Raw genomic sequence first — 24,562 nt, forward strand, 5'->3', positions numbered from 1 at the left:
CATCAAAACACAACCCTGGGGGGAAAAAGAAAAAGAAAAACTCTATCTTGGAGCTGGTTGGGTAAAATAACTTCCCTGTCAGGAACATTACGAACAGTTCTCCTGTGTCTTATGTATACCTTAAAAAAAACAATATTTGGGTTTGCCCTGAACTGACTGACTGGTTAGCTTTATGGACTGACTGAACCTCCTATTCAAATAAAATCAAAGGTGGGGTCAGGGCGCAGAGACTGTCATTTTGACAGATACCCGGTTTGGTTTAAATGCTGGCCTTTTGAGCTTCAAGACCTGTTTGGGTGTTAAAAAAGTAATGTGGCATGTTAATAATTTGCAACTTCAGATTCTCTTTAGTATTTGAATAAGCCCTTGTGGTTGAAGGAGGAAACCAAGTAAGGCAGAGAATTTAATAAATGTTGCCATTTGTATGGACTGAAACAATAACAGCCATGTTTCCTTAAATCATCTTTAATGACATGAATTCAATTTGTCCACATTTTGGGAATTTTAAAGAATGGTGCAGTAGTTTTTTTCCCCCTAACATAAGGTTATGGAAGATGATGATTACCTCTTTACTAACTGCAAAGATCAGAAATTAGAACAAAGCTTTTTTTTTTTTTTTTTTTAAAGTAGTTTCTGTTAAAATGGTGAAATAAAACAACTTCGTTATGAGCTTAAATAGATCTGTTGATTACACATACAGCTTGGTCTTTTGTTTTGGGTGGGGAATACTCTCTCCCTACCTCCAACACATATGTACACACAGGCTTACAATTAGTTATGCTCAAAAGTTTCATAAAATTCTCTTAACTGCATTTAGTTTCCCTTTTTGGGCCCACTGTGTATGTGTATTCCAGACAGGCTTGACAGTATGCCAAAGCTTTTTATTTTGTGGCCCGACTTTTAATCTGTTCCAGACCTTTTCAGTCAGAGAGCTCAAATGTAACTGAAGGGGGTGCAGCAAAGAAAAAATGTGTGGGTTTCTCTGATCTAGAGTGACAGCAAATAGAGACAAGCTGTTAGCTGCTGGATTTGAAGTTTTCCTTGAAATCTGAAGTTCTATATAGTGGATTATGTTTTATTTCTGCCAAAGAAATATAAACTATCCCCTTATTTCTGACCCTTTGGGCCGTACAAACATAAACAAATGGTTTCATGGTTGTAGAGTTTTCTTTCCTATATTCTTGAAATCTATATTAAAGTTATCAATTCTCAGCTTAAATCAAATAGACGTGAGTCTGTTGGCATCTTAGAATGAGATGTACACCCTTGTATAAGCTTAATTTTATTACACCTCCTTCAGCCATCAACACCTTTTATATTACTATTTTTTTCAGATGCCTTAAGATTATGTTTAGAATGCAGTCATATGCTTTAAGATTAATTATATTTAGAATACAGTCATATGCCACATAATGATGGTTCAGTCAATGATGGACCACATATACAGGTGGTCCCGTAGGTTATAATATCATTTTTTTACTGTACCTCTTCTGTATTTAGATATGTTTAGAAACACATATATTTAACTGTTGTGATACAATTGCCTACAGTATTCAGGTTGTACAGGTTTATAGCCTGGGAGCAACAGGCTATGCCATACAGCCTAGGTGTGTAGTAGGCTATGCCATCTAGGTTTGTGTACGTACACTCTGTGGTGTTTGCATGACAGTGAAATCGCCTAATGACATGTTTCTTAGAACATCTTGGTTGTTAAGCAACGCATGACTGTATTTAGAATAATTTGTCAGTCCTTCACATCCCACTTGATGTTAATAAATTATCTATATAATTTTAGGAAATAGTTGTGGATTGGTTCTTTTTTATCTGATTTTTTTGTTCTTTAACATTTAAAAACTATATCTTTGGTATTTAGATTGCTTTAGAGAATTAGTAATTTGTAACAAATTATGAAGTGATATCAAATGGCAATAAGGATGCACTGATATTTATTGAGCTTTGGAGAAAAAAGGGCTTTTTTTCCTTCATTTTTTAAGGAATTGTATTAGGAATGTTTTTACTCTGTATTAAAGAAAATGAGTCCTTGAGTTTTATGAAAGCCATTAAGTCATTTTCATATAAACACATAAGAGAATTTTTTCCTAGGGATGTTGTACTGATAAACATGAATAGTCCAAGTTTATTACCTTGTATATTATAGAATTATTGTTTTATATAATACAGTCATAAGGATATTTTCCAGTAAAAGCCCTGATGAAACCACATACATTAAAAACAAGTTTTTGTTTGTTGATTTTTTTTTTCCTTGCCAACTCTTTTAAATCTTTCCTGATGCTCCTGGACCGTCAATATTTGGTTTTGGAATTATTTAAGATAGAGAAGAAAAGATGTATCTTATAGGTGAAAAGAACTATTGCTAACTAAAAATTATTAACCGATAAACCTTACAAAATCTGGCCCTGAAAAGGAATTTATGAGTCCTCTAATCAGCATTTTTCAGTGGGGGAATGCTACTATTCTGGGCACTGCAGGGCATTCTACATCCTTGGCCTACTAAATGCCATACAGCCGCTTGGTCATTGTGACTCCCCAAACTACCAACACATAGTAAAAAAAAAATTTAAAAAATCCTGGGAGAGGTTGGGAATATTTCCCAAAATCTGAGCTCCTTTGAGATCTAGGGAAATCATAAACTATCCAAGGTTATATAGTTAAGTGACAAAACTGAAATCTGAACTTGACTTTGATGCCTATAATTAATAAGAAATTTATATTGAATGCAGTTAATCTTTTATAAATATACCTAATATGCCAATACTGATACATGGAAATTTCAGAGGGAGGAAGACGACAATAGTTAATGCTCTTGTAATCCTATATTGTGACTCATCTTGAGGAAATTACCCAAAGGTAATGAGTTTCTAATTACAGAGGAGAATTATAAGATCTCTTATTGGGAACAGACTTTGAAGCTATTTAGTTGAATTATCTATGCAATTCATGCCTCACCTTTAGCATATTCTTAAGAGATTGTCTTTCATTCTCAGCTTTGACCTTTCCCTTGACTGACTTACTGCATTATAAGATAGTCCATTCTACTTAAGGAAAGTTCTAAGGACCAGAAAATTTGCTTCCTTTTATTATCCAAAAGCTTATGTCCCTTCACTTGTGAATACAGCTCTAATCCCAGCAGTGTTCTTTTCTAACTGTGGTTTCTCCAGTTTTTCATGTCTTAAGAGTTTTCTGCTCTTTACCAATTCACTTACCTCCTCTACATGTCTTTCATTTTACCCAGTACCTCTTTAAATGTGATATTCTATGGTGTTTTATGCATACATTATCCAGTGTGAAAAATAGTTACTACATTGTACTGACCTGGCATTTTCTATGCCTGCCAAAAATCCATTTTTCAAATCTATGCTAGAGGCTAGCATCCTTTTTCCATATGGTAATTACACAATGTACATGATTCAACTGAATTAAATTATGATTTAGAAAAAATTACCTACTGAATTGGGAATCAAGAGACCCAAGTTCTTCTGGTATCACAATGTAACCAACTGGTTCAGAAAGATACCAAACTTTTTTTGACTTAATTTGACTCATCTGTAAAATGTGACTGACTGGGTTAGACTGAATGCTGTTAACAATATTTTCAGTCTTTAATTAACTGAATACAATATGCTAGATTTTGAATTCTTCAATAACTGCTCTGGACCGTTGCTTAAGGTTACTTCTCAATAGCCTTTTTGATTTGAGTGTGTTGAGGTTTCAGAGATAGTTTTGAACTATTTATTGTACCATTTAAGTTTAACTTTTGGTCCTCTGGTCACAGTTGGGAATTACTTTTGCAGAGGAGACAGGGAAATCTTTCAACCTTTAATCTAAAGATAAGCCTTATCACATGGTGAGTATGCCCAGGCAGACAAATCTGATGGGGGGTGGGAAGTGCTGGGTAGGATATTTAAGCTTTGTCCACACTCTCAAACTCTTGGAAGCATATAGGAGGTTAAACATGCTCATATTAGCAGGGTTCAGCTTTACTACCTTAGAGATGGTGCATTGTTAGTAGTTTATTTCTAAAATTTAGAATGCCCATAAAGTTGTCATGATAGAAAGTCTAATGTAAGCAGATTTGAAGCATACTTTCAGGCTGTGTTTAGCAATATCTGATTTAAGACATACTGTTAGAGATTGTTGCCCTCACTGCATTTTAACTTAAAAAACAAGCATTTGCTGAAGTGAATATTTTAATACATAAGATTATGAAATAAATGTCAAAATTAGTTCAATACTTGACCTCTGTGGTTTTATTCATTTTTAAAAATTTATGGTAAATTCAGTAGGATATATTCTAAAGTAAACACCTTTAGTTATATTCCCCTGTACAGTATGTCTCAACTGTGTATGTTTTTTTAAACTTAGCTTTTTATTTTTGAAATGTTTAGTTTTTATTTAAAAATTAATATTTTGGTTAGCCAGGAAAAACAATTCAGTGGGATAGTACCAAGATAGTTTATTAATTATGGTAAACAATTTCTCTGCTCACCAAGGGTGAGTAGACATATGTTAATGAACTTAAATTGATATGTAATTTCTGTGATGCAAATAGTTAATTATACTGTGAAGAAATGTTTTTGTTTACATAATGAATACATTATTCACACAGGATTTTTAAAACTTAAAAGTTTAAGGCCTGTAATCCTAGCACTCTGGGAGGTTGAGGCAGGAGGATTGCTTGAACTCAGGAGTTCCAGACCAGCCTGAGCAAGAGTGAGACCCTATCTCTACTAAAAATAGAAAAATTAGCCATGTGTTGTGGGCACATGCCTGTAGTCCCAGTTACTTAGAAGGCTGAGGCAGGAGGATTGCTTGAGCCCTGGAGTTTAAGGTTGCAGTGAGCTAGGCTGACACCACTGCACTCTTCCCAGGGTGACAGAGTGATTTACTCTGTCTGAAAAAAAAAGAAAAGTGGAAGACCACCAAAGTCACCGAATGATAATTTAAACTAATAATGGCTTGTGTTATTAAAGCCTCTAATATCAAACACACACCAAAAAAAACCTTACTTAATTTTTTTAAAAAAAAACTGTTTCAAGTTTTATTTATATTAACTCTGAATTAACAAGCATCTCACAAAATATGCTGGAGAAGAGGAGCCATTTGGAGTTGTTTGCCACTTTTTGTGCCAGCTCAGAGATTCAGATACAAGAAACAGAAAAAGAGAGTATAGAATTTCTAAGGGAAAAGTCAAATTGGAGAGTGGTTCAGATTTTTTGTTTTGTTTAATACTCATTTTGTTCTGCTACCCTAGTTGCTGAGGTCATTTTAGAAGTAATTGTGGGCTTGCTTCAACTTGGAGATTCTCCTGTGTATTGCTAATAGCATCCTAACTAATACTAACTAGGGAAAGAAACTGTTTCAAGATTTATTTATTCAACAAATGTTTGAGTGCCAATTACATACCAGGCACTGTGCTAGCCATCGGGTCAGGGACAAGCTACTAAACAAGTAAATAAATCGTTGTAGAATGTGTTAAGTACAATAAAACATAATAAAAAAGGTACTGTGAAAGGAAATTGGTAGGGCGGTGGGAACCTACTTGCACCTTGGTGGTCAAGGAAGGCTTTTAGGAAGAGGGACCTTGAAGGATGAAAAGCCAGTCAAACTACAGACTGTATGAAAGGACCAATTTTGTGTTTATCAGTAAAAACTCTAAGGTATATATCTCTTCTAAATTATAAACTCCCCCAGTGAAAGAGCATAAAAATTAATAAAATGAAATTATAAAGGAAGCTGTTATTAATGGACCTGTTTACTCATTAACGTGAATTCATGGTGGCAGGTATATTTTAAATGCAACTCCCCTTCTCTTTAGAGCAGCAGTCTTATTATCTGAACTTTCTTTCCAAACTAGACTTTAAACTTTATTTTCACAGTGGGAGGGAAAAACATGGTTTTACTTTGAGGACAGAGAGCTTGAAATCTAGTTAACACTTTCTCCCTTTTCTGCCTCACTCATTTAGCAACCTCCCTATCCCACCCTAAACTGCTTACTGAGATGATGAAGAGAAAATGTTCGGTTGGGTTTTTTCATTTCGTTCCATCCACAATCGTATTGTTTGAAATATACCATTACAATGAATTTTTATGCTAGTCTTTTGATAGGTGGTTGAAACAGGAAGAAATCACACAGTTAAAGATGTGAATACTTTAACCCAGTTTTGAGGGGGCTGGGTGCTTGGAAGGGAGAGAAGTGCAAAGTATGATGGGAGAGATTACTTTGTTTGTGAGAAGACCTATAAAGCAGGATCTTAGAGCAGCTCAACTGTGCCCACATGTTGGTCATTAGGGAAATGCAAATCAAAACCACAGTGAGTTATCACTTAACTCCCATTAGGATGGCTAAAATAAAAAAGACAGACAATAACAAGCGTTGCCCAGAATGTGGAGAAACTGGAACCCTCATACATTGCTGTTGGGATTGAAAAATGATGCAGCCACTTTGGAAAATAGTTTGGCAGTTCCTCAAAAAGTTAACCATAACATTTGCATATGACTCAGCAATTTCATTCCTAGGTATATATGCAAAAGAATTGAGAACATGTGTCCACAGAAAAACCTGCACATGGATGTTCATAGCAGTATTAGTCAGAATAGCCAAAAAGTGAAAAGAACCCAAATGTCCATCTGTTGACGAGTAGACTACCAAAATATGGTATATTGATATAATATTATTTGGCAATAAAAAGGAGTGTAATACTGTTATATACTATTACTACAACATGGGTGAATCTTGAAAACATTAAGTGAAAGAAGCTAGTCACAAAAGGCCATATATTATTTGATTCCATTTGTATGAAATCCAGAATAGGCAAACCCACAGAGACTGAAGGTAGGTTGGTGGATGCCAAGGACTGGGGGGAGGGGCAATAGAGTAAACTGCCAGTAGATACGGGGGTTTCTTTTTGAAGTGATGAAAATGTTCTAAAATTAGATAGTGGTGATAGCTGCACAGTTCTATGAATATATAAAAACTACTGAATTGTACCTGTTACAAGAGTGAATTTTATGTGAATTATTTCAGTAAAAAAAAACTATTCTTGGGCATGGCGTTGTCATTTAGGTACATAACTTAGTTGGGAAACATCTTATGCATATTGATTGTAAAAAGATGTATAGTCATTAGACCTTTTGCTCTTTTTGTAAGAGACAGCTTTTTACTGTGAATCAAATAGTAATTTTCACTGAAAAACTATCATTAAAATCATATTTAAGTAAAAACAACTAAAAGGAAAAAGGGGGAAAATGACACTTAAGTAGATAAATTATTCTGATTTATAGTAACTTTTTGTAGATGATTCAGTCCCTGAGGTCATGTAGTAAGCACTTGGAGCCAGCAGTGAGTGTTCTGTGTTTTGTTTTTACTGTTCTGAAATGCACAGATGGCCTATTAGTTTGTGTTTTTAAAAAGGCATTCATTTCTTTTAATAAGTCTGCTGTTTTATAATCTTGAGTATACTTGTAGGTATGGGGAAAACCAAATTTTATGTGTAAATATTGTGAACAAAGCCATACTAATATGTAAATATGCAATGTCTGACATTTGATAAAATATTAAACAAAGAAGTGCATTTGTTGTGAAATTTTATATAGATTAATGCTTTAATAGTTTGAAAATTATTTCTAATTTTAAATTTATACTTAATAAGGTTACTAGAATTGGATTTATTATCCCAAAGTTTATGACTAACAGATCTGTAATACTTTGTAATATTTCAAGGTTTTGAGGTTATAAATTGTGTAAACCTAAAAATTTTCTGAAGTTTGGAAATTCACATGTTTAGAATGAAACCTAGGAAGAGATCTATGGTGATGACCCCCTTTCTTTTCTTTTTGAGAAAGTTTCTTATTTTTCAGTAATTGTTGAGTCCTTGGTTTTCTACCATAAAGCTGTCAGGACTGATGTGTTAAGTAAAACTTAAAACAGTTACAATTTCATAGTCCAAGAAGCACAGACTTTGCATTTAAAACTATAGCATATTATAATTTTTTGAATTCTGACATTTTGAAGGGTTTGATTTTTTTTCTCTTTACCTTTTAGAAATTTTACTAAAACTGGAAACGCTGGGATTTCAGTAGTTGATTACCCAGGGGAAGAAGTTGGTAATGCTATTCTTTTCTTTTCTAGCTACCCTGCCCCCTTTCCCCAGAAAACAAAGCCTATTTTGTTTCTTGCCTGCTTGTGAGGTCTCTGCTGCACCCCATGTGGGTGCATTGCTCTGTGCTTTGTTGAAATGCTTAAGTTACTCAGAAGGTAAAGAACAGGATGCTTCTGGAGAGGAATAAATCCCAGCTTCAGTAGATAAACAAGGTTGTTTGAATTGGTCATTTAAGTGAGCTCTTCATACGGAAACCTTGTTAGTACTGTTTGTATCCATAGGTAACAACATTTAGGTAAACACAGCCAAAAGTGTTCACCATAGTCACCAGACTATTTCTGGTACATATTTTGTGCAAGTTTCTGCTTCATTCTGTGGACTGGTTCTTCCTCTATCTTTTGATATATTTTGTTATCTTAATTTTTCTCATTGTATAATTTTGAGTAGTCAGATAAACTTAGATTTGAAGAAGACCTTACCAACCAATTCAGTTTGCCATCAGCGGTGGCTGTTGTCATTAATGATTTACTGCTTATGGTATCTAATTCTGTGAAATTGGTGAGAAACAAAGGATACTTACCTCTTTATTTTCATGCGATTTTGTTAGCGTCCAGTTTGTTTTCACCAAGAATGTATATTACTTTATAAATAATCCCTTAAATGTTATTTTAATAAAAAATCTAATGTGAAAAGTTCAAAAGCTTTTTCTAATGTTTCTTAATGGATGAAATATTTAACAGTATGTAGCTCTAGGATCTATTTTGAAATCGGTCGTGTTTTATAATTCCAGCACTCCTCAATTTACTAATAGACTATTTTCTCACAGTTTTATTTTTTTAATTTAATTGCTTGGAACTGAAAATACTTTTTCCCAATAGTTGTTTGTTCTAGGCCTCAATTTATGACATGTTCACTATACGTGATGTGTCTCAAATCAGTCTCCCAATTCATGTTGAACTCATGCTATCAAACCTGGCATAGCACAGTGTATAAAATGTCTCTATGTGGAAATATGTTGGGTGTTCTATTGAAATGCCAGGAACATATTTCACCGAAAGAGGAAGATCCCCTTAGCTCAGTCTCTACCGCCTATCTTTTTGTATTTAAGTCTTATAGGAAAGATATGCATGTGTGTCTTCATGAATCATAGGAATACTGGGAAACAGTGAATGGTATGATAAATGGGCGGCGGGGGGAGAAAGAGAGTGTGTGTGTGTGTGTGTCTGTCTTTCTGTGTTGGAGGAAGAAAGAATGGGTATCATCAAGGTATGGTGAGTATCTGTAGAAGTCTTTCTACAGAAAGAACTAGAAAGAACTGTTGTGGAGGAGAGAGCCAGATGAACGTTTATGGAGCACATTGTTCCAGGTATATAATGGAATACTCAGTCCCCATAATGACTCCAAAAGGGAGATGTTAGTATCCCCAGGTACAGTTGAAGAAAATGAGGAATAAGTGAGTTACTAAATTGGTATGCCCAACTGTCATCCATTTTTGCTTGACTCAAACGGCCATTTTTTTTACATTACACTATGGTACTTGTCAGTTATACATATATGTTGGTGACAGATACAAGCAGTTTTATTAAATGAGGTTGTTGGTGCTTGGCAAATCTTAGCTCTCAAAAATTGTTGGCTTTTTTTTCCTCTCCATTCCCCTATGAAATACTAAACTATAAACTAAGAAAATGAAACTTTTAGCCACTTATTCTTTCTAAAGATGTTTCCAAAATCTTCATGAGTCAATATGATTTTATTTTTGCCATGTAAGAGCTTAATAAGGCTTAGAACAAGATTGAGCAGTATAACATGTTTTGCCATCCCTTCTGTTCTTTCAGACAAAATATTAAAACAAGATAACCAAAAAGACACAACTGGGGTAATAAATTTTTTTTTTAAACTCTGTGGGTCACAAAATAAAACCACACAAAGCATTGAGCATGGTGCTTGAGGGCTGCTAGGTTCAGCTCCTGAGGATATCAGGAACGTGTTAGGAATAAGGAAGAAATACATAAACAGGCTCAATGGTAAAAGCCAGGCATACAGCTGACCTGACCCTGGCCTAGTACAAACATTTACAAGGATTTTTTTTTTTTTTTTTTAATTAGATGGGGTTGAGCTCTATCACCCAGTCTGGAATGCATTGGTGTGGTCATAGCTCACTGAAGCCATAAACTCCTAGACTCAAGGGATCCTTTCGCCTCAGCCTCCAGAGTAGCTAGGGCTACAGGCGCATGCCACCACACCCGACTGATTTTATTTTTTGTAGAGACCCGCTATGTTGCTCAGGCTGATCCTCAACTCCTGACCTCAAGTGAGCTTTCCACCTCAGCCTCCCAAAGTGCTGGGATTACTTACAGGTGTGAGCCACCATGCACTCAGCCAGGAAGCATAAAAATATATTCCTAAATAGCTCATGAGTTAAATGTAAGTCACTGTAGAAATTATAAATATTTGGAATAGAACAATCATGAATTATACTATTTCAAAATGCATTAAAGCAGAATTTAAAGGTAAATTTATTGACTTAAATCCTCCAACAAAAGATTTAAACTAAGTTCAACTCAAAAATTAGAAAATAAAATATAGAAAAACTGGAGGGAAAAATTAAGAACAGAAAAATAGAAGTTAGTTAATAGTGCCATCTCATATTAACTAGTGGCTCAGAAAATAGAATTGAACTAAGGAATTCTGAGAGAGGTTGGTTTGTAATTTTCCTTTCTTCTAATATCCTTGGTTCTGTATCAGTGTTAATGCTGGCCTCATAGAAGACTTCGGCAATCTTGAGCCAGGCATGGTGGTGTGCACCTGTAGTTCCAGCTACAAGCTTTAGGAGGCTGAGGTAGGAGGATCGCTTGAGCCCAGGAGTTTGAGGCCAGCCTGGGCAACATAGTAATACGAGAAAAGGAGGAGGAAAAAAAAAGAGTTGGGCAATCTAAAGGGAAATTAGGATTTCTGTACTGTCTTAGGTCTTAAATAGTTAATTTTCTGCCTCAATGAATAAGTATAAATACTCAACTTACATAGAAATGGTTTATTGTTGTTTTGTTTTGTTTTTTCCAGCACACACTTTGTGCCAGATGCTGTGCTGGGCACTGAGGACACATAAATGAATCAGATACTGCCCTCACTCCTGTGGCACTCAAGTGTAGGAGAGTATATGAATTTGTAAGCAGAAAATTAGAATCAGATAAGAAATGTTAGTAGACAAAATGGAAAAGTTCCCAGACAGTTAGTTCCTTGAGGGAAGAAAATTCTTAATGTGTATGATGGACTCTGGGAAAGCCTCATGAGGTTTGCTCAAGTATCTCCAAGAAGACATGGCATTTGCCAAACAGCTGCTTTGTTATAATGGGGAACATGAAAAATCACCACAAGGAGTTTGCTGTGTGGCTGGGAGGCCAATAAGTTACAAGAACTATCAGTGTGTGTTATTTAGAATTTTTGTAGTGAAGTTTATATGAGAGATTGGTCTAATTTTCCTTTCGTTTAATATCCTTGTAAGGTACAAGGTTACGCTAGCTTCATAAATGTTGGAAAATATTCCTTTGTTATGCTCTGGAAGAGCTTGTAGAATACTGGTATTTCTTCCTTGAATGTTTGTGAAGACATTTAGGTCTGGGGTTTTCTTTGGTCAGTGTGTATTAAACATTTAGTAGAAAATGTCCCCAAAATTTCAACTTAAAAAGTTGAATATGTGTCTGTAAAGGTATATCATTCTTACTAACATTTTTACATAAAACTTCCATCTGCTCTGAGGTTAATCCACAGTTTGATCAGTGCCATATCAGTGACAGAAATTCACTAATATAAAAATCAGTCCATTTCTAACTGCTAAATGGTGTATTACAGATTCAGCTAAAAAAAAAAATTTTTTTTTGACTACCTGGGCTATATGCTGCGGATACAGTGGTGTAAAATGAGATATATTGCTGTCATCCAGATACTTGCAGACTCGATTTGATACAAGCATGCATCAAATCATTTTGATCTACTTGCTTTATTATAGATATACATATAGATACAGATATGAATATATTAAGCATTGATTATTTCTATAGGTTTTACTACTCAGAATGCTTTGTCTCAGTTGCTTTGGGGGATGGGTTTCTAACTGAATTTATATATTTTTTGTAATAAGTAATGTATTTGCATCATTCGAACTTCAAAAGTTATAAAAGTCTCTCCAATTCAGTCATGTAGTCATCAGTTTCCCGTCTCCAGAGCCAATAGATACTAGTTGTTTCTGTAGCTGTTCTTCAGTTCATATCCTTTGGATAAGCAATATATATTCCCCACCCCACCCTTTTTCTTACACTTTCTGTTCCACGCTTTCTATTAAGGTCTTAGAAACTGTTCCATATCATTGCATATTAGAAGTATCTCTTGTTTCTTTGCTCTTACAACTGCCTTGTATCTTATAACAATGATGGTGACAACATTAAGTTAATGTAGCCATTGTGATATTGATGGATTTTAAGTTACTTCAGTCTTACTACCAAAAAAAGCTACACTGAATATCCCAATTGCTTTCGAATAATTAAATCATCAATTTCTCTTCCTTAACTAGTTTTTTAGGACAAATCTGTTAGGTTTTGTGTTTTTTTTTTCATTTCAGCCATGAACCAGAGAATCAGTCAGAGTGCTCCAGTGAAACAGCCACCACCCCTGGCTCCCCAGAGCCCTCAGGGAGGCGTCATGGGTGGCGGCAACTCCAACCAGCAGCAACAGATGAGGCTGCAACAACTGCAGATGGAGAAAGAGAGACTGCGACTGAAACAGCAAGAACTGCTTCGGCAGGTGAGGCCACAGGTTAGAAACCAGCCTTCCACTTTTTGGGGTTTGTTTTCCTACATAAAGTGGGCAAATTTCATTTTAGTATTTATTAGTAACAGAGGACTATTCTCTGTCAAACTGGAGTGACACAGAAGCATTCTATCCAGCTCTGTCCTTGTCTTAGTTTATTGACTGGCCTTTGACCACATGGGATGTAACTTATAAACCTGTATCATAAAGAGCTGTTTTGGCTGTGGTCGTGTGGTTCAGCAAAAATTGAAGGAAACAAGGATGCCTCCTCAAATGTACATGGAATTTTAGGTTACTGTATTTCTGAGGATTTCACTAAGGGAGAAACTCTGGGATATCAGTTGGGGAAAAACACCTTTTACTTTAAATAAATTATTTTTGTGTGTGGGATACACCAATGTGACACTTTTCAAATGACAAATATATTTCAGTATTACTAAGTCTAAGAGTTTTTATCTAAAACATAAGTTATCTCGAAGTTTAGAAGATGACAGTGTACCTAAAAATTACCTGCTTATGGATATTTTTCATATTGAGAAGGGTAGGACCTAACATTAGGGAACTTGAAGCCCTTTATCACCATTTCTGTCAGTTCTCCATCAGAAAGTGCTATTGGTCTTTATGTTCCATAAGAGTAGATAATTCTTCATCTCAAAATTAATTTTTACTTTATCTTGTTTCAAAGTGGTTAAATCTAAGTTCAGGTATTAGGAATGTGATCTTACGTTAAGTGGTATAAATATTTTAAATTTTCCATATAAAATTTTTTTGAGTAGATAATAAAAACACGGTATAATAGTGATAAAGTATACAAAAGGTGAAAGTATAGCAAAAATAGAATCTTCTTTTCCCTATTTTCCTAGTTCTCTGGGTGTAAATAATTATGAGTTTCTTGGGTTATTTTCCCCCCAGAGATATACATATCTTTAGAAACATGAAATACATGTATCTATACTATTTTTTCCCACCTAAATCATTGTGGACATTTAGAAATCATTATACCCTACATTTCTGTTACCGGGATGTAGGCATTTAAAGATCTATTTTTTGAAAGGGCTGTATTTTAAAAGTATCGCTTTGAGTGTCAAAGAAAATAACATGAACTCAGTATACTATCTGTGAACTCTGAATCGGGATTTGAGGAACTACTACCTGAGAAGTTAAATTAAGCCACAAAAGCCTAGACAGATTCACTTTTAAATTGTGCTCTGTCAGTATAATTCTAGTGTGTTTGGCATCAAAGGTAAGACCTGATAGAAGGAATAAGATAGTATGTGCCAGCATACAATGTCAGGAAGTTATCGGGGCTCAGAAAATGCTACTCCAAAATATGGCGCTTTGACTCGCTGAACTAAAGAAGCAGCCTGAAGGTCTCTACCAAAGTATAGGATGAGGCTGTTCCCCAAAGTTTCTTTATCTACCTAGAAACCAGACCCGCCAAAAAGGAACATAGTTGTCTTCCATCCCTTCCCTGAAATTTTATTAACCAGAGAAGATTGAAACTCATATCACAGAAGAAAAGACTGAAAATTAAACACCACACCTAGAGCCCAGACAAACTTTGCCCAAAGTATTGTATGTTCTCAAATCCCATTCAATTTCCAAAGAATTATTTACAAACTGCTGTCTGAGCTGTGGGTCCATTCATTCCCTCTAAAAATCACTCACTACCTTCAAAATGACTACAGTTTTTCCATCTCCCTTTCTCCTATGAAGAAGGGTATATAAGCATTTGGACCTCACTCAGTTACTGGGTAATCATTCTTAAGCAATTTCTCCATGCTTATGTATATTAAATAAATTTGCATGCCTTTTTCTCTATAAATCTGCCTATTTTCAGTTCATTTTCAGCAAACCTTTAGAGGGTGAAGGGGAAGCTTTCCCTTTGATTCCTACAAAGTGGTCTTGAAAGAAATATTTTTTTATCTGCCATAAAGAAGATGGAGAGAGGAAGCATATTGACACAGTTTATTGTACCTCTGACTGACTTGTTTTTCATTTTATTACTATTAGTTTGCCTAAATAAATACAAATCTTAATTTCACATATGAATGGAGACTATAAAAATCAAAAAACTTTAATACGAAAAACTCTTTCATTGCTAATGTCAAAGTCTTAACTGTTTTAAGATCATTTTTAAAGTGTAGAAATGGGGCTAGTCATCATTTTGTTGTATGCTATAGATCAGCCTGGGGTTTTTTGGTGGGCATAACACTGCTACTTGTAAAACTCTTCCTTCCAAAGAATTTTTCTAAATCTTATTCTTACTCTGGGTGATGGGTCCTGGACAGAATAGCTTCACTTCTGTTAAAGGTAACTTCTGTGTTTGTCTCTTCTTTTATACATACTGTGTTGTCTTTTCTTATGTTGAAGTGATAGACCTGCTTTATTCTCATACTAATAGTCTATTTTTAGAATTTTTTGGTTTTGTTTTTGTTTTTTAGCAATCAGTATAAATTCTATATATCTTAAGTCTTTTGGCTTCCCTGTGAACTTCCATTGACAGTTTCTCTTATACTGAAACATCAAATATATTTTACTTGCTTTATCTAATACTCAGAAGCAAAGAACCTACCTGACCAATATCAAATTTTATTTTAGTCCTGACACCTAAAGTCTTGCTGTCCTATCCTCAATGCTGTTAAAAACTTCTGAGGTTTTGTCTTATTATGTGGTGACTCCATTGGCTCCTATCTTCCTTAGTCTGCTTCTTCTTGGGTAGCTTGGGAATTCTGTGCTATGGTGATATGTCTGGATGCAATTTGTAAGTCAGCCTACATAGCCCAACCATGTAGCTTAAAGTAATTTTTATCCATCTTATTTTTTACTCTTAGGCAATGCGGAATATCAATCCCAGCACAGCAAATTCTCCAAAATGTCAGGTAGGCTCTTATCTGATGTTTTAGCATTGGAAAAAAAAAAAAAAAAAGATTAAATTAGGAAGGAGAGAAACTTATATTCCAGGGGCTTGTGCTCACTGAAGATTAGCCCAGAGTATAACCTTGAGCCATCTTTCTACTAAGGTACTTACTTAACCTTGCTGTTCCCAGAAGATCTAATACTATCTGCTCTCTCCCCATTCCTCCCAGAGAGTTTCTAGTGTTTATTTTGATTCTGTGGAGGTCTTTTTTATTTCATATTTGAAATGTATCATATCTCAATTGTACATCCTGTCAGCCTCTGGGTGTGCCTAATTATTATTTGAATAGCTTAAAATAGTATGTATAATGATTTAAAGGAATTAATAAATTGAACAATAACAGAGGTAGTACAGATTATTTACTTGGGTAGGCTAGTTTAGGAAATCTTAGTAAGAATCATGATACTATGAGGAAAAGAAAAATTCTTTCTAGTGGACATTCTAAAGGAAGAATGTCAAAATTATCAGAAGAGAAAGAATCTGACTGGATAGTGTTTCAGGTTTCCTTGTTGGCTTTTATCAACATTTCTCCCTCATGAACCTCAGGAAGCACTGGCTGTGAAGGCATCTTATTAATATTTGGATGGAGAGATTGTGGCCATTTTTTCTTCTAACACAGGCACTTATCGGACTCATGGAAAGAATCTCATTCTTGAAACTGAAGAGATTCTGTGTGTTTAGGGTCCACAGATTAGAAGAAATTGGGAGCTAGAGAATCATTGTGCTTCTCCTGGGCAGAATCAACCATAAAACACCTCACATTCTGTGTAGCTCATTCTACACTAGGTTAAGTAAGTGCATTGTTTTAGAGTCTGCTGTAGAAGTGGGAGTTGGCAGAATTGCATCATTTTAGATAATTTTAACTTGTCCATTGGAGCACCATGCTGATAAAGTCAGATACAGGCCTCATAGAGACCAGTTAACTTTCTGAGAGGGAAACTCTGTTCTTTTTGATCTATCTCGTAAATGTCTCCATGTAGTCAAAAGACCAAGTAAGGGATAACTCATAACAAGTCATCTTCACTAAAGGAGAGCATAGACATTCTTATGATGAGGAGCACTGATACCACATTTGACTGTGAAGAGCAGCATAGCATTGGATCTTTAAAATGAAGACATTTTTTCCTTTGCCTTTTCTCTGGTGTTTCTGAAAGAAAGCTTTTATTCATGATAAATGAAGTGGAATCTAATATAGGAGCAGACATTAAAGGAGATTTGGATTCAAGTAAAAAGTCTTCCATGCCAAAAGTGGGTGTTGAAATTATTTCTTTTTCTGTTTTTTCTACTCATCTTAAACCTTATATCTGGTAAATAAATCATATCTTTCTAGGTCTTTATTTCGTAGTTGAAGAGTAAATAGTTGCTGTTATTAAAATTATCACCAGGAATTCATAGACTTTTTTTTAATAGTAAAGCTTTAGAAAAGGTAAAGCTTATTAGTAATAAAAATTCTAAGATATTAAAATTAGAGTTACTTAGATTTGCTTAGGCCAGAGCAAGAAATCTGAAAGAGGTAAACTTTTAAAAATCTACTTTGCATATGCTGGAGATTAAAATATTGATTTGTTACATATGTTTTCGTTGTCAGTGCATTTAACTGGTACAATTATGAAAATTGTCAGTAAATGTATGAAATTCCAGTATAGAGTTAAATTGGAAGTATTTCAGATACAAAGAATCTAGTGGTATTTGTATAAAGAAAGCATTTGTATGTGTTTTTCTCATCCTATTATTTTCTGGGTGACCTTAAGGTAGATGTAAGGGAAAATTTCCAAGAAGAGTCATATCTTAAGCGAAGATGGTTTTGCTGGGATAATCAAGAAAGCCAGAAAGGGCTTTCCAGTCTCAAAGAACAGGCATAAGTCAACACTTGAGTGCCTTGTTCAGAGTTTTTTGTTGGTTTGTTTATTTCACTGTTCTAATAGATACTAGTGTAGCTGAGTTAACAAGCGACAGTGAAGTCAGTGTAATTATTTTGTAATCATATATCTCATATGCTTTGGGATGTGAGAAGATACCAAACTTCAAAATGTGTATGAATTACAAACTTCAAGAGCTGTCTTTAAGTACTTCCAATAGGATTAACAAATCATGTCTATATTGTAGGATTCTGTGGTCATGTACACTAATGTCAGTATGGGTGAGGTTAATGAAAAATCCTAAGAGATGGGACTTGTATGATATTGAAAGGTGAAATTTTGAAAAAATAAAACTTTAAGTGCATTAATTATCTTCTTAGTTAAATATGGAAATTATCACCTTAATTATGGTATGTTAGTAGAATTTTGGAAAAATTTGTCCTTGTAGAGCTTAAAATTTTAATTTCATTTTGATTATTCACGATTTTTATATTTCAAAAGCAATTTCTAGTCTCATCTTTGCTTTTTGAGATTGAGCATTTAATGCTCGATTTTCTAGTCATATTCTCTTTGTTACACATCAATGCTCCTTTAAGTTGGAGAGACCTTTTGAGAGTGTGGATTTAGGAATGCATTTCAGCTTCTGTTTTAAGGTCTTTCTGAGAGAAGCACTTTGAGGAAAGATAGTCTGTCCCTCTGAGTGTGAACATTTTTACCTTTTCTTATGCGTAAGAATGAGTTCTTAATATCAGGATTCCCTAATTCCTATGAGATCAGTTCTAAACTCTGCAACGTGGCTCATTTGTCTGTGGTCAATAAATAGCCTTCTCTCTCTCACTGATGCTGGTTGAGCCAGTTACTCTTCCATTAGCCAAATGCACTCTGCTGCCTTGTTGCCATTATTCTGCTCATGAGCCTTTTCCTCATAGTGAGAAACTTATTTCCCTTCTTACCAATTAAGATTGTTCATTTCTCTTATAAGGCTTAGGTCAAAATTCATCCCCAAATGGGCTTGTCAGAATTCTTGAAACTACCCAGAAAATAAAAACAAAGATATCTTAACTCAGCAGCCAGTGTAATTCAAATTTAGGTGGTCAAAAGTATGATACAATATTTTAGTTTCTGAGCAAATAATTGCTTCAATCTACATAGAAATCGAAGTTTAAATATTTTGCAGCTAATGGATAATGTGTAGTTGCCATTAATAAATATACATCAGGGCCAGTCACTGGTTTAATGAATGATAAAACCGGTATTATTATTATTGCTTAGGATATGGTACTACACCATTACCCCTCAAAAGTGAAGAGGTTCAGATGTTCACAGTTTTAGTTAACTAGAGTGAAATAATACCACTATTTAGAGCCATGCGAAAACAATCACCAACAACCCTTTTTTCCCTGAATTTAGATAAACTTTCTTTTTTTCCCTCCAAACTCTTTCATGTTAGCAGACTCTAGAAAGCTGTTTCAGAATCCTATTAATGCTTTTCCTAACATTATCTCTCTTCTCTCTCAAGTTCTAATATTAAATAAGTCATAGATTCATTTGGATGTTTTCCAGTGAATATTTTGTATTTTATTTTTAATGCGTATGTTGAAAACTTTGTGTGGGGGAGGGAATTTAGCCTCACACCCTGCATACTCTTATAGGTTATTTCATTTGTTTTATTAACCACAGTTTGCCTCTTCCTTGTTATTTGAACAATGACATCATTCATCACTTTTACTTTCAAACCTAGATAACACAAAAGACCTAATAGCAAAAACCTGTCATAAAGAGTGTTAAATCCCAGCATAATGCTGGGAATACCAAACTACAGCTCTGTTTTGGATTTTACTTTTCAGAGTTTGGGATTATCATATTATTTTCATAACTCTCCCCAAATCCACAGGTATAATTTTTTTAGTCAAAAAAATTGTTATGAATTTGAAGATACTTTGGTGTAAATGGCACAAACATTAAAAGAGAAAAAGCATTGGCTAAATGTTTTAATGACTTTAGAAATAATGAAATATTCTGTGATTGTTTAAAGCTGTGCTGGAAAATGGGGTATGGCAAGGTCCTCTATCTTGAACAGTTGGAAAAAACGGCTTTTTTCTGTTTTTAGAATTGTTGACATAAACTGTTCTAAGACAAATTATTTCTAAGACATACTTTTAGAGTTATTCTCCATTTCTAAATTCGGATTTCAAGTTCACTAAACTAGTCTTGCTTAAACAAATTGATTACCACCCACCCCCCAAGAATACCCTTCACTTGTGCCATGTATTATCCAAAAATGGATGTACTTTTACATAGCTCACTATTTGCTAAAAACAAAATTACTTTAAGAAAGCAATTAAAGTTGACTTGGTAGTTCCTTCCCCAAGTCAGTTTTTATGTTAATATTTTCATATGCAGTGAACATAATTTTTTTCTCTGGGTTCAAAAAGGAAGATAAAAGGCCTGGTGCAGCGGCTCACGCCTGTAATCCTAGCACTCTGGGAGGCTGAGGCAGGAGAATCACTTGAGCTCAGGAGTTCAGGACCAATCTGAGAAAGAGTGAGACCTGGTAACTACTAAAAATAGAAAAAATTAGCCAGCATGGTGGCGTGCACCTGTAGACCCAGCTACTTGGGAGACTGAGGCTTGAGCCCAGGAGTTTGAGGTTGCAGTGAACTGTGATGATGCCACTGCATTCTAGCCAAGACAACAGAGTGAGACTCTGTCTGGAAAAAAAATAAATAAATAAATAAATTATTGATACCTAAAGAAATTATAAACATTGGGGAGGAAAATTGCACGTATTTATGTAATAAAACAGGCCATCCCTTTTTTCCCCCTTCTTAACATGTTTTTGGAGTTCAGTGTAGTTGAAAAACAGCAACTACTGCTTCCCACATAAATTCACACATACATGCTCTCTCAGATAATGAAGGTTTAAGAAGGCAGATTCTTAGAAGTGAAATGGAAATTTAGGGGTGGGGTGTATCTTGCTTTATGCTTTACCTAGTCAGGTTTTGAAGGAGAGTGAACATGATGTTAGAACTGAAAAAGAGTTTCTACCGTAAGTTGTCCTGCTTTCAGGGAAGAACAGTTAAATTCTGGGTTTCCATTATGAGTAAGCATTATAATGCCTTGTATCCTTAGCCAAGGATTGCAAATGTGAAGGTGAATGCTAGAGTAAAATATTAAAAATTTGTTTCAGGGCTATATAGACATTTTGCTAATTATTTTAGAAAAAATAATTGTTTTAATATGAATGAATATAAAACCAAGTTACTTAACCTGAATTTTTAAATCAAAATATATATTCTATATAAACTCTCAGTTTTACTGCATTTAAAAATAAGCCTGTATATATCTATATATACGTAGAATATGTATATATCTACCTATGTAAAAAATTGGGAGACCTATTCTGTTGCAGTAGAGTAATTTTATCAAAACATTTTGGATAAATATGAACATTTTGTAATTGAGTAAATCTGGCATAGCTGTTTTAAAAATAAGCCTCGGGACATAATTGGATTGTGTACAAAACTGATTTTAGTTGAAACATTTTAAGTTGGAAGTTACTTCTATCTCTAAGGACTTTTTGGATTATTTTATCCTGAACACAATGCCTAAACTTAGAATACTGGGCTAAAAATACAATTTGTCAAACTTCTCTTTTCCCAAAGGTAACTAGAATAAATAGTTTGACAGACTTTCAACACTGGGGAAATAAGCAAGTTATAGGAAATTTGGCCAAAACTTAATCATGCTTCTGTTCTGTGTTTCAAAGGTCAGATAGTTCTTTTAGAGTATTTGACTTTTTCTAAATGAAGCAAGTATTTTTAGCTCATTTTATTCTGTAATAATACAAAAATGTGGTGGCTTTTCCCGTTAAGCTTGTAAATCTTAGCTAATCTGAGATGCATTTGGAGTCAGAGCTATCTGCACTATAAGTAAAATCAGTGGTCCCAGCTTGGTCTGGAGGGAACTTTCCATGGTGGTTCATAAAGGAAAACATGAGTTTGCCTGTTTTGTAGGTGGATTTTTATGGACCAAGGACCCAGCCGTAAGCCACTGGACCTTCTTATATTTATTTTACCTCTTATTTAAATAGCAATATAATTTCCCATAGGATAAAAAAGATACTAAGATCATATATATCTGGTAGTTAAAATATTTTGGCCCCATATAAAATTGATGCTTTGATTCACATCATTTAGAAAAATAAGGAGAAAGGCAGTAGAAGAAGGCAGTAATCTGGAGATGCACTATTTTTAGGTTTTTACATTTTTAAGGTATCCAAGAGAAATGAAAGCATGTATCTGCACTAAGCCAAAATTTAGAAACAACCCAAATATCTATCAGTAAGTGAATAGATAAACAATTGGAGTATATCCTTACAGTAGAATACTAGTTAGCAATAAAAAGGAATGAACTGTAGAATGAACAAATCTCAAAATTGTCATGATAAATGAAAAAGTACACGCTGTATGATTTGATTTATAGAAAATTCTATAAAATACCAAGTAATCTATAACAACAAAAAGCAGATCATTAGTTTCTAAGGGTGGGAGTAGGAGAGGTGAGAAATAGTGGGAGTAAATTTGGGGGGTGATTACTTTGATTATAGTGCTAGTTTCAGAAGTGTACACACATTTCAAAACTCGTTAAATTGTACACTTTATGTGTAATGTACTTCAATTATACACCTATAAAGCTTTTCAAAACTTAGGGTACTTAATCAATACTGTTCTGTTTGCTGTAACTCGAAGTTTCAAAACTCAGGTGAATACTCATACCTTGAGTGTGGCATCTATACTCTGTATATATGTTATTTGTATCATTGGCCTCGTTACATTATATGGTCATCTCGTGGGGGATTGGTTCCAGGAACTCCCACAGATATCAAAACCAACAGATGCTCAAGTCCTTTACATAAAATGGCATAGTATTTGCATAGCATCACCCTATACACATCCTCATGTATACCTTAAATCATCTCTAGATTACTTATAATACTTAATACACTATAAATACTATATAAAAGTTGTTATACAGTATTGTTTAGGGAATAATCTCAAGTCCTTTACATAAAATGGCATAGTATTTGCATAGCATCACCCTATACACATCCTCATGTATACCTTAAATCATCTCTAGATTACTTATAACACTTAATACACTATAAATACTATATAAAAGTTGTTATACAGTATTGTTTAGGGAATAATGACAAGAAAAAGGTTGTACATCTTCAGTACAGACACAGCCATCCATTTTTTTCTTGAATATTTTCGATCCCCAGTTAGTTGAATCCGCAGATATGGAGGACTGACTGTATTTGTTTTCATGCCAAATTCTTTCATGCTTGATTAATAATGCTAAAACCTTCCCACCACCAGTAAATAAAGTGGCGTTTTTTCATTGATCCTTTCCAGTTTAGTTTAGGTGAATCAAGTGGGAACTTCAAAAATAAGTTTTGAAAAATAAGTTTCAAAAAAAAAGGCTAAAATAAAAAGTTAAAAAAAAGCAGTATGAAAATTACAGCCAGTTCAGTTATTTTAATAATCACTTACTGGTTAATGTCATATATTTGTTTTGTGCTGCAAGGAGCTCAAAACTTGGCAAACAGAAACATGAGCATACCTTCTTTCATAAAAAGCAAATGAGAGTCTTCAGGATATTCTCAGTTGTTCCTGTATTTTGTCACAGAACCCTAGGCATCACCTTCATTCAGAGCCTATAATTTTATTCATTTTAAAGTTTATTGCTAAATACATCCTCATATTTTCAAGAGATACAGATTCTTCAAGGTGTTAGAAGTTATGTTTTATGCTCGAAAGCAATCCATTCATTCTGCCCTTGAGGGGCACAGAAAAAATAGTTACAGTTATCATGTGATAAGTGCTATGATCATGTTAATTATGCTCAGGATGTTAAAAACATGACATCTGTGTATCTAATCCAATCTCAGGATGGAGATGGGATCATCATGCAGAGTTACCTAGAGGAGGTGTGGTGCCTTCACCAGGTCTCAAATAATATGGAAGAGAGGAAAATGTGTTAGACAGATACAGCATGTGGAAAGACACAATACTGAGAGGCTGTGTCATTCTACAGACCTGTGGGGAGTGCACTATTATTGTTTTAAAGTCACTTCTCACTTTACAAGATAAGAATGGGAGGGGGCCAAAGTAGAGGATAGAGAGAAAATGAATAGAAGGGGTCCCCAGAAGCACTGGGGGAGTGGGTTGGCCTATAACCAGAGGAGGGAAAACTAACTCATTTTCCAAGACAGGGAAAAAAAGTTATAAAGATGAGTGTGGGCCGGGCGTGGTGGCTCACGCCTGTAATCCTAGCACTCTGGGAGGCCAAGGCGGGCGGATTGTTTGAGCTCAGGAGTTCGAGACCAGCCTGAGCAAGAGCAAGACCCCGTCTCTACTAAAAAAAAAAATAGAAAGAAATTATGTGGACAACTAAAAAAAATATATAGAAAAAATTAGCTGGGCATGGTGGCGCATGTCTGTAGTCCCAGCTACTCGGGAGACTGAGGCAGGAGGATCGCTTGAGCCCAGGAGTTTGAGGTTGCTGTGAGTTAGGCTAACGCCACGGCACTCTAGCCCGGGCAACAGAGTGAGACTCTGTCTCAAAAAAAAAAATGAAGCAAGCACACTTCGGCATTGATTCAGGCTTGGGATTTGCTGGGTTGAGATAAAATTATAATGTATATTAGGGATCTGAAAGGTGCTCCTGCTTATTTCAAATGATTGGCCAGGAATTGAAGCTTGAAGGGAAGGAGAAAAAAATAAGAAACTACAGAAGGGAGCCAATAGACTGGAATAGTAAGAAGAGAAGTGTCTGGAGTCTCTGGGATTGGAAGG

At 34.8% G+C, this 24,562-nt stretch overlaps 1 protein-coding gene across 8 annotated transcripts in view; it reads left to right on the plus strand.

The window, feature by feature from the left end:
* YAP1 (Yes-associated protein 1) overlaps positions 1–24,562 on the plus strand; it is a 116,277-nt gene that overhangs the window by 80,871 nt on the left and 10,844 nt on the right. For 2 of the 8 annotated variants that reach the window (XM_012659223.1, XM_012659224.1), the window contains exons 5-6: positions 12,736–12,929; positions 15,758–15,805. In XM_012659223.1, the coding sequence (XP_012514677.1) occupies positions 12,736–12,929; positions 15,758–15,805 (242 nt within the window). The remainder of the gene's footprint in view (positions 1–12,735; positions 12,930–15,757; positions 15,806–24,562) is intronic. The other 6 variants (XM_012659225.1, XM_012659226.1, XM_012659227.1 and 3 more) reach the window with 3 other exon arrangements.

Source organism: Propithecus coquereli, unplaced genomic scaffold, assembly GCF_000956105.1.
Source record: "Propithecus coquereli isolate 6110/MARCELLA unplaced genomic scaffold, Pcoq_1.0 Scaffold6, whole genome shotgun sequence".
Lineage (NCBI taxonomy): Eukaryota > Metazoa > Chordata > Mammalia > Primates > Indriidae > Propithecus > Propithecus coquereli.